Source organism: Rhinoderma darwinii, chromosome 11, assembly GCF_050947455.1.
Source record: "Rhinoderma darwinii isolate aRhiDar2 chromosome 11, aRhiDar2.hap1, whole genome shotgun sequence".
NCBI lineage: Eukaryota > Metazoa > Chordata > Amphibia > Anura > Rhinodermatidae > Rhinoderma > Rhinoderma darwinii.
The window spans coordinates 49,011,332-49,024,954 of NC_134697.1; the positions used below are offsets into that span (position 1 = coordinate 49,011,332).

At 43.4% G+C, this 13,623-nt stretch overlaps 1 protein-coding gene across 4 annotated transcripts in view; it reads left to right on the forward strand.

Moving 5' to 3' along the window:
* RPP30 (ribonuclease P/MRP subunit p30) overlaps window positions 1–13,623 on the forward strand; it is a 63,041-nt gene that overhangs the window by 35,977 nt on the left and 13,441 nt on the right. The window contains exons 1-6 of one of the 4 annotated variants that reach the window (XM_075841217.1): window positions 2,033–2,358; window positions 4,874–4,956; window positions 9,186–9,241; window positions 9,353–9,409; window positions 10,413–10,487; window positions 13,404–13,475. In XM_075841217.1, coding sequence (XP_075697332.1) covers window positions 4,875–4,956; window positions 9,186–9,241; window positions 9,353–9,409; window positions 10,413–10,487; window positions 13,404–13,475 — 342 coding nt within the window. In that variant the 5' untranslated portion in view covers window positions 2,033–2,358; window position 4,874. Of the gene's footprint in view, window positions 1–2,032; window positions 2,359–2,380; window positions 3,075–3,098; window positions 3,438–4,873; window positions 4,957–9,185; window positions 9,242–9,352; window positions 9,410–10,412; window positions 10,488–13,403; window positions 13,476–13,623 lie in introns of those variants that run through there. The other 3 variants (XM_075841216.1, XM_075841218.1, XM_075841219.1) reach the window with 3 other exon arrangements.

A 13,623-nucleotide genomic window follows, 5' to 3' on the forward strand; every position in this document is an offset into this window, starting at 1 on the left:
ATTTTTTCACTTGTGTTTTACAATCTCTGTCCTGTCTGATTAACTCCTAATCAAACTTGTATGGTCTATTTATTTAACACAGCTGCTATTACCATATATATGTGTCCATTCACCCATGGTGCACTTGTATCTCTGGCATCAGACGAACGTTTTACTTTCATGCTGTGCATGACTCATCTTTTTAATCCTGTGACTTTTTCAATAAAGATTGTTATTCTCTTTTCTGCTACATTGTTGTGTTAATTGTACCCCACACCTATAGGCTTTATATCAGATGTTGAGGGTCAGTGCACCAAGATATACTTGGTTCTACAGAGGATCTCGTTCTTTACTCAATTCATGTATTTACATTTAATTTGACGAGATCGCTTCCTGTTTGTACCAATAGGTTTTTGTTGCTATATTACCGGTATTATAATCTCACTATACAGCTATATTACTGGTATTATAATCTCACTATACAGCTATATTACTGGTATTATAATCTCACTATACTGCTATATTACCGATATTATAATCTCACTATACTGCTATATTACCGGTATTATAATCTCACTATGCTGCTATATTACTGGTAGTATAATCTCACTATGCTGCTATATTACCGGTATTATAATCTCACTATGCTGCTATATTACTGGTATTATAATCTCACTATGCTGCTATATTACTGGTAGTATAATCTCACTATGCTGCTATATTACTGGTAGTATAATCTCACTATGCTGCTATATTACTGGTATTATAATCTCACTATGCTGCTATATTACTGGTATTATAATCTCACTATGCTTCTATATTACCGGTATTATAATCTCACTATGCTTCTATATTACCGGTATTATAATCTCACTATACAGCTATATTACTGGTATTATAATCTCACTATGCTTCTATATTATCGGTATTATAATCTCACTATGCTGCTATATTACTGGTATTATAATCTCACTATGCTGCTATATTACTGGTATTATAATCTCACTATGCTGCTATATTACTGGTAGTATAATCTCACTATGCTGCTATATTACCGGTATTATAATGTCACTATACTGCTATATTAATTGTATTATAATCTCACTATGCTGCTATATTACTGGTATTATATTCTCACTATACTGTTATAGTACTGATATAATCTCACTATACTGCTATAATACTTATATAATCTCACTATACTGCTATAATACCTACCTCTATAGCAGGGGTCTATTGATCTACTATAATAATACTACATTACGTATAATAATACATTACTATAATAATAATAATAATACTACTACATTACTATAATAATAGCGCTAGGTTTAAAATTTGAGATATTTCTCCACATGCTTATTTCAACAATCCAGTTTTCCAGTTTAAGTGTCGCTGAATGCAGTCCAGCGGCTCAGTTAGCAGCGTTTGGCATACACACATGTCAAGATTGGGCAGCCCCTTTTTAGATAGCGCCACAGTGCCCTCTGTGGATGCTGTGGCAGTGCCCTCTGTGGAAGCTGCCGCAGTGCCCCCTGTAGATGCTGCCACAGTGCCCTCTGTAGATGCTGCCACAGTGCCCTCTGTAGATGCTGCCACAGTCCCCTCTGTAGATGCTGCCACAGTCCCCTCTGTAGATGCTGCCACAGAGCACTCTGTAGATGCTGCCGCAGTGCCCTCTGTAGATAATGCCACAGTGTCCTCTGCACATGATGCCACAGTGCCCTCCGCAGATGCTGCCACAGTGATGTCAGGGGCTTGCTCAGAGCTGGAGTCGCTTCCAGCTTCCAGCTCTGCTCCTGACATCACTGTCCATATATGGACAGAGATGTCAGGGGCAACGCCAGAGCTGGAGTCCCGGGCAGAGCGCTAGTAGGCTCTTCCTGGGACTCCAGCTGTGCTCCTGACATCACTGGGACTCCTGCTCTGGGGAAGCCCCTGACATCATTGTCGATGTATGGACAGCGATGTCAGAGGGTTCGGCAGAGTCCCGGAGCAGAGCCGATACTAGCGCTCTGCCCGGGACTCCGGCTCTGGGGAAGCCCCAGACATCGCTGTTCATATGTGGACAGCGATGTCAGAGAATTCCAGAGTCTCGGGAGCAGAGCCGATACTAACGGCTCTGTGTCCCGCAGATGACAGCCCCAGGGGCCGCATGCGGTCTTGAGACCCCTGCTCTATAGTATGAGCAGCTGCCTCTTCCTGTATCTTAATTTCCCCCCATAGAGACGCATTAGGAGTAGGCCCCTCCCCTTCCTGCCCGATCACGTGACCTCCCCAGTCTAGGAATTACCCTGGGAACACATGGACGCTGCTGAGTTTCGTGCTGGGAGATAGTTGCTCATCATTCTCCGCATCATTATAATCATCATCGGAGAGGTAACGTGCAGTGTACGGAGGATTGCAGCCGGATTATCTGTGATTACCGGCAGGTCTGTTGTGTTATACAACGATTACGCTGATATCCTGTCATCCAGGTCCCTGACTTGTGTGTCTTGACAACTTATTAAACTTTTAGTTGATTCTGTTTCTAGGGAATCATGGTGACCACCAATATACACCATTTTAGCTCCTACGTGGATTGTTACCCAGCTTTCCCAGGATCCTGAATGGAAGATTTGTTGTAATGGTGCTGTAGTCGTGGTTATATTGGAAGTCATGCAACTTTCCCATAATCTCCCATTGCTAAGTGCCTAGACGGTGTACATCTTCGTATTATGGACGTGTATATACGCTGCATGCCGCTGGACGGTGCATGAAGCAGAGCTAGGAGAGGAAAACATCCTAATACTACATCCCTTAAGCCTTCAGCTGTCATAAGGATCCATAATGTGTTGAATAAAGGGCATTGTTACCTTTTTTTTTTGCCTTGAAGTGGTTGTCCCAAGGTCAACATTGACCACCCATGCACAGGATAGCTGATAAATGTCTGATCGCTGGGTGCCCCATGATTACTAGAATTGGGGTCCCGAATTTAAATGGAGTAGCGGTTGAGAATTTGCGCTTCCGCTCTATTCAAAGTCTATGGGACTAACGGAGAAAGCTGAAAGAACGATCTTTTGCCGTACATTTACCCCATAAGAACCTATGATAAGGTGACAGTAAATGTTTATATCTGTCCTTTACCTTTATTATACTTTTTTGACTGTAGAAAGGCTTCATGTAGCACTGGATTTACATCTATGGAGTTTGTAGATACAAAAAGTCCTCTCCCTCGTTTGACAATCTATTGTGTATGGGGATAATCTGACATTCCCTGGACATCTTCCATTGGAGGATGAGAAATATTGGCCATTTTGGATTTCATTGTCTCATTGACCTTTTGGAAAACCAGCTGTATCACAGACACTAAAGAAAATGTTCCTTCTCTTTTAGCATTCAGTTCTGTCTTAAATTGACACAAAGCCAATGACGATTGCTTGATCCCTCTACTACACCGTAGCCATCTGTACATAAAGGTAACATGTCAGCATGTTCATGCCGCCCTTACCATGGGCAGCATGATATAGCGACAGGTTCCCTGATCACAATAAACTATGGTTTACTCTAAGGTGCTTCAGCTGGGTCGGAAATATATTAGATATAATTTGTTTAGCAGATTTCTCTTCTAATTAGTAGCACAGAGCGGCTGCGGTTCATGCTGCTGGCCTGTGCAGAAGGGGACAGATCATCCAGCTCTTCTCCTAGGCTCCTGTCTGCAGTACGGCAGCCAGCGGGTGTAAGTTCACATGAGTTTATTCAGCACTGGCTCCTGTACTGGAGACGGGAGCCTAGAAGAAGATCTGTGTCCTACTATAAAAGTCCACGGCACTCAGTATCAATTCTTAATCGTGCAATGAAGTATACCGTTTATACAAGTCCCGGACATTTCTCTCCATCCCGGACCTTTTATCAACCATCAATGTGATCTTTATGACACCAAGAGAAACTACTCGGCTGTTCGGCAGGACAGTCGACCCGTTTCTCTTGCGCTTTTTGTGCCACACACGCGGACGAGATTCTCTTGGATTTACAAAAGATACCGTTAATGGTGGATAAAGGTCCGGGAGGCCAAAATCATCCAGTTCTTGTATGAACGGTTCACTTAAAGAGGACCTGTCACTAGGTGCTAATAAGTGAACCGTCAGTATCACCTTACTACTTCTGTCTCCTGGTGCTTTTGTTTTATTCCAGGCACCCCATGTTCCTGAGAGATATGTCCCCTGGTTGTTGAGGCGCCAAATATGCTAATGAATCGCTGGCAATCCTAGAGGATCATCGTGAGGCTGCTTTACACGCGCTGTCTTGGCGCAGCTTGATCTTGCGAGATCACGCTGAGCTAAGACTGTGTGCAGTAACGCACGATCAAGCATTGATTCTGAGTACCATGGACTTTTTTCAGTAGGACACACATCTATCGGCTCTTGTCTCTAGAATGTAACGTGAACCTGCACCCGCTGGTCACTCAGCAGGTAACGCATGATTGAGCATTGATACCGAGTGTCGTGGACTTTTTTCAGTAGGACACACATCATCCGGCTCCTGTCTAGAATGTAACGTGAAGCTGCACCCGCTGGTCACTCAGCAGGTAACGCATGATTGAGCATTGATACCGAGTGCCGTGGACTTTTTTTTTATTTTTTTTAGTGTTATTTGGACCTATGTCTGTCCTTTTCACTGGCACCTACTTCTTTTGACCGGAGTTCTCTAACACTGTTGGATCTGTCGCCTACTGCAGTAATAAGCAGCCTGTAGCGTGGGCCGTGGCCGCTCCGTGCTGCTATTTAGAAGCAGAACCTGCTAGATAAGTTTTGTAGAAAAACTATTATTTTGCTAAATAGCTTTTCTATATAATTGGAGGTAGACTTAAAATTCTGTCACTCTTTATCTTCATGTGCGCCTATTCTCATTTCAGAATGGCAGTATTTGTAGACTTGAATATTACAAACTGTACGGAAAAAAGGAAGTTGCAAAGCATTATAGAAATGGCGGCACATCGTAAGTAGAACGTGTTTGTGTATCTGGGTTGTCTGGGATATAGCTTTTTTATTTTTTTGAACAGTAGGAGGGTTTTGCAATTGAATGTTTGTTAAAAACTGACATCCTTTCTTTCAGCACCCACTGTACTGAGCGCCGCTGAATGTAAACATTGTAGGGCTGAGTTCACACGTGGCGGATATGCTGCGTAAAGTTACATTGCGTATCCGCCCTGGTGGCCGCAGGGAATTCCGGGTGAAAAACCGCACCAAACTGTGGTGCAGTTTTTTCCCGTAAGGTCCGCCTCGAAAACTGCAGCACTTAGCCGGCATGCTAGCATGATGACGTTTCATCCCAGGAGACCGCTGTAGCCTGTGATTGGCTGCAGTGGTCACATGGGATGAAACGTCACCCCAGGAGGCTGGTCTGGAGGAAGAAACGCAGACTTCTGGGTAAGTATAAGGCCTCATGCACACGACCGTGCTCGGTCCGTGATCTCAGGACCGCATGTCGGCCGCATTTCCCGAACCGAACACAGTTCAGGGAGCTGGGATCATAGTTATGTATGACGCTAGGTTTCCTGCGTCCCCGCGGGAGTACTGTCCCGTACTGAAACATGTTTGTAGTATGGGACCATAGACCCTCGGGGAGGCAGTTGCTCACCGAATCATACATAACTATGATGACGTTGCGTTTTTCCCGGTGGAATCGCTACTATTCCGCCACAAAAAAAACAACTGCTATTTGTTGCGTGTTTTACCTCCGCATTGAATTCAATGGAGAAAACCTGCAACAAGTAAGCAGGGTTTACGCAAATACAATTGACATGCTGCTGAATAACATTCCGCACCGCAGTTCAACTTCTGAGTGTTTTTTCCGCTCCGTGTTTTCGCAGCCTGTGGAGGAGACTTGTTCTATCTCATCCACTCTGCTATTGTATTATACTGCGGATTTTTCACAAAGAAAATCTGCAGTATTTGCGCAACGTTTCAATGGACCCTAGCAGTTCTCATGTCCGTACGTGGGCTCCCACATCACATACGGGTGATCCATACATTGCACAGAGATGCTTTGTGCTGCAGCCGAGTCTTTCCTTTCTGCAGCTGAGCCACATATAGGAGGCTCCCATGGCACGTATGTGACACTGCTGCTGGGGGGGGGGGAAGCTTCTCTGTACATGTACGGGCGTCCTTCAAATTGCACAGACTGAGAGGGCCTTCAGGAATTTTGAGGCAGATTTTGAACTATTTTCATTGTTTTCTCTTTTTTTTTTTTCTGCGTTATTTGCCTGCGGTTGTTGAAGCTGATGCAAGGACAAAAAAAAACGCTCAAACGGGGGCCGCAGGTTTTTTATGCCTCCCATTGATTTTAATGGGAGGTCTGAGGCGGAAACCGCGACATGAAAGAACATTCCACTTTATTTTCCCGCCAGCGACCGAAAGGCAGTTTTTTTGACACTGGTTCCGATGCAGTTTCAGCATCAAAATTGGCACCAAAAAAACTGTGTGAACGGACCCTAATGCCTTATGCAGACCGGAAATAACGTTCGTCTACTGTCCATTGAAATAACTTGCAGCACACGGACCCATGCAAATCATTGGGGCTATTCACACATGCGTGACTTTTCACGCAGCGTTTCTGCGTGGCGTGAAACTCACTGCATGTCCTATTTTGGTCCGTTTTTGCGGACCACAGTGCCCATTGACGTCAATGGGTGTGTGGAAAAACACAGATGACATCTGTGTTTTTCACGCACAAGTTGCTAAAGAAATTATTTTAAAAAAACAGGAACACTAATCGAAAATGCATGAAATACGGTCCGCAAAACTGACACGTTCGTCTGAATAATTCCTTAAAGGGGGTTTACACTGGGCAATTATCGGGGCAAACGATTGTTCATAGAACGTCTTGTCTAAATTCTCCTGTGTAAACAAGACTGTGAACAGCAGATGAACAAGCAAACGCCAGATCATCTGCTGGTCGTATCGATTTAAAAAAGTTAAATATTATCGTTGTCGGCAGCACCTCTCCCTGTGTAAACCGGGAGACGCGCTGCTGACATAATAATGTATGAGGACGAGCGATCGGAGTAACGACTGCTCGTCCCCATCCATAGCTCCTTGTGCAGGAGCAGGCGAGCGCCAATCAACGATGTCTTGTTGATACTGACTTTAGAAGCCAGTTAGAAAATGTAACTGGTTCCTGTGATCTATTAGTAGCCAGGCAAAAATAATTGTCAAAGTACTAAAAAGCTATCCAAAAAGTTAGGGTCTAGCTGCAAATTTCTAGGCACATTGTAGAGATGCAACTTTTTTTTTTTTTTTTTCATAAATGTGGGTTTTACACAGGACGATTATCGGGCAGACAATTGCCGATAATTGCCCTGTGTAAACAGGGCAGCGATCAGCAGATAAACAAGCAACGCTCATTCATCTGCTGGTCGTAATCGTTTTAAAAAAGTAAAATATTATTGTCGGCAGCACATCTCCCTGTGTAAACAGTGAGACGCGCTGCCGACATGATGATAATGTATGGGGACGAACGATCGGAGTAACGACCGCTCGTCTTCATTCATTGCTCCGTGTGACAGGAGCAAACGAGCACCGATCAGCGATGTCTCATTGATCGGCACTCGCTGCATCGGCCGCTTAACAGTGTAAAAGGCCCTTAATATCCTAAACGAGTCGTATGCGACACCCACTTTTGGATTTATTATTACACACGGACGTGCATGTTGCAGGTGGCACTCATTGCTGGTGCAAATGATTACTAAATATGTTGCACAGGACACCATTTTTTAGAGCCACTGCAGGGGAAATGCCCGGCTGGCTGCAGCACCCCTGTCAAAATCAGCTGCTGGCTGGGAGCCGACTTCTCTCTGAAAGGAGACGTCTCTGATGAAACACCTTTTAGTCAAGCTGCAACTTTGATCATCGTTGGCTTTGTAGTCAGCAATAGTAAATCTGGCATCTTTGGAACATATTTATTACCCTTTTTGCTGTTTTTACTTCACTTTGACTCTGTTTCATGTTGATAAAAAGGAACATGTTGTAAACTGTAAACAGTCATCACGCTACTATTTAGTCGACTATGCTATTGGTTCCGGCAAAACGACGGGTCCGGTGCACAATAGAGACAAACGGAAACCATGGGCACCGGATCCATCACCATTGAAATCAATGGTGATGGAAACAGAAACCTCTGGTTTCCGTCGGTGTCAGTGTGTGTCTATTCAGGGTCCCGTTCTGATGGAATGGTCCGACGGAACGTGCGAACGGGACCCCAACGCAGATGTGAACGAGGCCTTACAGATATGTACTTAATGTTTATTTAGAGCTGTGGATCTATAGTGGTGTCCTGCTGTGAATGGATTGCAGCCTGATTGGCTGATTAATCAGATAATTCAGATCTATTTGGTAATGAAAATCACAGGAAAAGGCCATACCCGCTGATACAAACACCAATTCCCTGCAGACAAGCCACACTATTACATAGACTTTGGTCGCACAGGTGCAAAATACTGCTGAACAGCCACTCTCATATTCATGAGGGGGTGGCTGCTTAGTATTATCAATGCACACAGATACGACTTTTATAAAAAGTGCCAGTCGCACGGTTACGTGTAGTGCACCATCCTGGCTAGCAGCCTATTAGTTACACCCAGTCTATTAGATCAGGCGGGCTGCCCAGCACCTTCTAAATGCACCACACGAAGTACTGACATCCTACAAAATATACATGAGGTATTAGTTGATATTTTGTCCAAAATACGCAAGCTCACAACCTGCGTCTAGGGTCCTCATTGCCTTGCGAGAATCGGCCATAAGCTTGAGAAAAAAAATGTAGATTTTCATTTTAGCCCAGATTTCCTGGCCCCAGGTAGAGCTTCAATTTGAATATTCGTCAAACGTGGAAAAACTAAAATCCAAACTGAAGTGCTCCACCCTAGCATCACCTTTTAGGCCTCTTTCCCATGGCAGTATTTTGCTTTAGTATTTGTAAGCCAAAACCAGGAGTGGAAAAAAACTGAAAGGTATAATGGAAATTTACCCAAAAAAATACAAATATTGACGTGTGAAAGTGGCCTTAGACTGGTTTTACAGAACATCGTATTTTACCATCTGTATTATGGCCGCAACATACAGACGCTATAGGGGTCTACGGTGATATAGGTTCAGTTCAGTAGAACTACGAGGGTCTGGACGTTGTGAAGACAGTCTTTTTCCTAACCGTTTTCTTTACCCTTTTAGTTGGCTATTCAGCTGTTGCCATCAACCATGTAGCAGAGTTTGAAAAAAAGAAAGCGGTAAGATTTAAGAAATGATTTCTGTTTTTATTTATGTGACCATTGCAAATATGAGCCCTTTTTCTGTATAACGCTATTATGTTTTCTATTTTGACACTCGTTTTCTTCTAGGAAATTGTGAAGCCTATTTCTACTACAGATCTGTTTCCATCTCCACCTACTGTACAGGTATTCCATTACAATGTTATTATATGCCACACGATTATCAGCCCTACCTAATGAAATATATGGATTTGCACTTTCAAAGCTTATTTTTTTTTCTTTGTTTAGTAGATGTATGCTATCTATCTCCACCACTAATAACTCCTCTAATCCAGTGTCCCCATGACAACACTTACTGCCTGTGCTCTGGCTTTGTTCAGTCTTGTCATAGAGACATTAAAGGGGTTGTCCAGTCCCAAAACATTAAAGGGCTATCCTTGGGATAGGCCATCAATATCTGATTGGTCGGGGTCCAACCCCCGGCACCCCCGCCGATCTGCTTTTTTTTTTTAAGGGGCTGCATCACTTCTACGAGCGCTGTTTCCTTTACTTCTCACGCTGCAAATCACTTATAGCAGCGGTTCACAGTCTTACAGACTTCCCCCATTTAGTATTACAGTCTTCTGTAATACTGTGAACCTTCGCTAGAAGTGTTCGGCGATTCACAGTGTGAGCAGTAAAGGAAATGAAGGGAAGCAGCGCTCGTACAGAACAGCTGATTGGCGGTGGTGCCGGGAGTCAGACCCCAACCAATCCGATGTTAACGGTGTATTCTGAGGATCGGCCATCAATTTTTTTTGGGGACTGGATAACCCCTTTAAGGTAAATACTTGCCACTACTCAAGCCAGATAGGATGTTGACATTGATTTGAGTTACAAATCGACTCTACATTTGCTAAAAAATAACTGAGAATGGCAACACCAATGGCTTTACCATGCACACACTAGATTAATGTCTTCTGATCACGCCAAGAATGGAATGTGTGTGAAGACCTCCTGGTTATCCCCCAACCGCGGATGTCAGGAGAAACTAGTATCAGGATTGTTGCATTTCATCATTCCCCATCCTACGTTCTGCCAGGAGATAATGCGCTGCCAGGGGTGTCGGGCAGGGGCTTGCCTTCCTCTCCCAATAGAAATGATCATTCACGCTCATCGTAATCCTAACTTGACTTTGTTTTACCTACAGGGTAAATCGACACCAATCAGAATTCTTACTCGGCTAACAATTATAGCAACAGATCCATCCCATTGCAACGTATTGGTATGTATTGTATCTTTTTTTCATTTTTTGTTTTTATCGCATGTTTAAAGCGTATCTTCTATTGAGAAAAAAGTAGCAGTCAGTGGATTTTCCTTGTGTTTGAATATATTGCAGCTAAAAATCTGATGATTGTAAAATCTTTTCAGAGCAGCACCCCCACTCCTAGACCCCCACATTCAGTGTGTGCTGCTTTGCTGTACAGATCCCATTAGAATGAATACATTACAGCAAACCAGCACATTTTGGGACAAATGAGGTTCTCCCATCTCAGACATTTATGGCATATCCATAAAATATGTCATAAATGTCTGAAAGGTGCGGGCCGCAGTTCTGGAACCCGCATCTATTTCAAGATCACTGCTGGCTGCCATACCCAGGCAGGTAATCGGTGGGGAGGTGGTTGGGGGTCCAGAAGCAGCCGAGTTCAATGAGCTCTGCTGTTACTCCCATAGAAGTGACTGAGCGTTACGGAAACAGCTCAGCTGTTTCTGATACCGCGACCTTCTTCGCCAGGATGTGGCATCCAACTCATCAGGGACCCTCAATCTCAAGATATATGCGGGTCTCAGAGCTGGGACACACCTCTATCAGACATTTAGGGCATATCCTATGGATATGCCCAAAATGTCTGAGATGGGAATTCGCCTTTTATGTGTTTTCCAGATAATCTCTGTAATATAAACGTCTCAAATAGTAACTTGTAGTAATTTCAAATGTTTAAAATCCCACCATAGAGCGTCTACCTCAGATCAGTCCAGCCTTGGTAAGCACCCACATGGTTATATATGCCATACACAGTGTGTACTGACTTGGTCTCTGAGCGCAGATTCTACAGAACCTCGCTAATGGTGTTCATTTGTTTACATGACTGGGTTACATTGGTGGAGATTTATCAAAATTGATGCAAAAGAAAAGAGTAGCTGTTACCACCTAGCAGCCAATTCGCTTCAAAAACTGTAATGTTTTGTAAAAATTGCATAAAATGTATGTCTGTGGCTAAAAGTCAGACCAAACATAGCCTGAGACAAAAAAAAAAACATTTATTGCCGCGACTCTCACAGCGTTTTTCGGCAGCGGCCATCGAGCACCATGGGTAAAAAACGCAGAGCAACGCTTTCTCTGCCTTCCATTTATTTCAATGGGAGGTCAAAAGCGGAATCGTGGCAAAAAAAGAGCATGCCAATTTATTTTTTACCGCGGGCGGCTAAAAGCCGCCTCGGAAAAAAACTCCTCCGCCTCCAATTGAAACCAATAAGAGTCTGTTTCGGACCTTTTTTTCTGTTGATTCCGATGCGGCTTAAGATGTGCAAAGTTAAAACATGGCACCTCTGCCTCTGTCTACAAACGCGTATCACAGAACTGAAGAGACCAAAAATCTCTGCAATCCAGATGCCGGTAAACATCCAAGACAGTCTACCAATGTTCTGATTAGGTGCAGGGGGGGATCATATGTGCATCTGCTCATCCCTGTAGTTAAAAAAAAAACAAAAAAAACATAAAGACCCCCCCCCCCCTATAACATGTAGAAAAGTTCCTGTATCAACCCCTTGAGGTCACAGGAGGGCTGTACAGTGGGAGCGATCACAGTATATGATTGCCTCTTTTCTAACTGCGGTCACTTGCAGTCCCCACCCCGATTTTTCATACTGCTCCTGACTTCAAACGTCTTGAATATTGCACCTAGAGCTTTGACAGTGGTCTCATTTGGAAGCTAAAATGGTCTTTAGCATAATACCCATCATGGAGATCTAGTCCTTATATTCTAGTTACGTCAAGTGTAATATTAAATACGTCATTGGCAGCGAAAGGGATCAATTAAAACTGCAACATGATTGGTTGCTTTGGGCAACTGCTCCATGTTTCTTTTTCACCAGTTTTTATAAACCTCCCCCCGCACAGTTCATTGTCCAATCGTTTAAACAAATAAATGCTATCCACAGCGGTCATCTTATTGAGATTTAATTCTTTAAGGGGGTTTTCCCACGAGGATCAATTATCACCTATCCACAGGATAGGTGATGTACGATCGCTGGGGCCCCACCACTGGAACCGCCGCGATCTCTAGAACGGGGCTCCCGACCCCTATTCCTCCTCACTGCACAATCACACAGAGGAGGCTTTTGAATGAAGTGGGGATTGCACATGTGCGCTGCCGATCCATTCAAAGTCTATGGGAATGACGTAAACAGACGAGATCTGTACTGGACTGTCCCCGTCAGCCCCATAGACGTTAAATGCAGAGGCAGCGCACACCGCTCCATTCATATTCCTCCTCACTGCGATCGTGCAATGAGGAGGAACAGGGGTTCAAGACCCCCGTTTTAGAGATCGGTAGGGGGGTCCCAGTGATGGGTTTCCCAGCGATCATACACTTATCGTTTGGGGATAGGTGATAATTGTCCTTTGTGGGAAAACCCCTTTATTTGTGAGTTTCTTTAAAGGTTTCCATATTTATTAAAGACTTTAATTGGTTATTAAAAAAAATAATAATGATTAACATTTTGAGATACATCTTCTATGTATCCTGAACACGCAGGATCCACCTATTATCGATCACATCTAAGTCATGAACTTAGATGTGAGGTTGATAACCGGTGGATCCTTCGTGTCAGAGACACACAGGACCCGCAGTCACCGGAGCCATCAGTCGCGCTGACCTGACTGATTCGAGTTTCAGCACAAGATACAGCTTCTATGTATCCGGGATACACAAATGCTGTAGCTCAAAAAGTAACAACATTTTTTTAAAGAAAAAAAATAAACTATTAAAAAGTTGCTTAAAAGATTTGTTTTATTAACAAAAAGTCTGCAAAGGTTTCCATATCCTTTAATCTGTAGAAACCTTAAAGTTTGCAAATCTGTAGGTTTGTATTATTCTATTAAACATTTATTCTCGTTGTGAACGTTCTTTGACAGAGATCCACCTCCCCTGTAACCAGACTGTATGATATTGTGGCCATCTATCCTAAAACAGAAAAATTGTTCCACGTAAGTACTTTAGCTGGAAGGTCTTCATACGCTGTTTTAACAGATCTGCAACTAAATCACAATCAAATGGTTTTAGATTGTATTTGTATTTACTGTATATTCAATTCCCTAATAAACAATTCCTTAAAGGGGTATATCCTCAGGACGT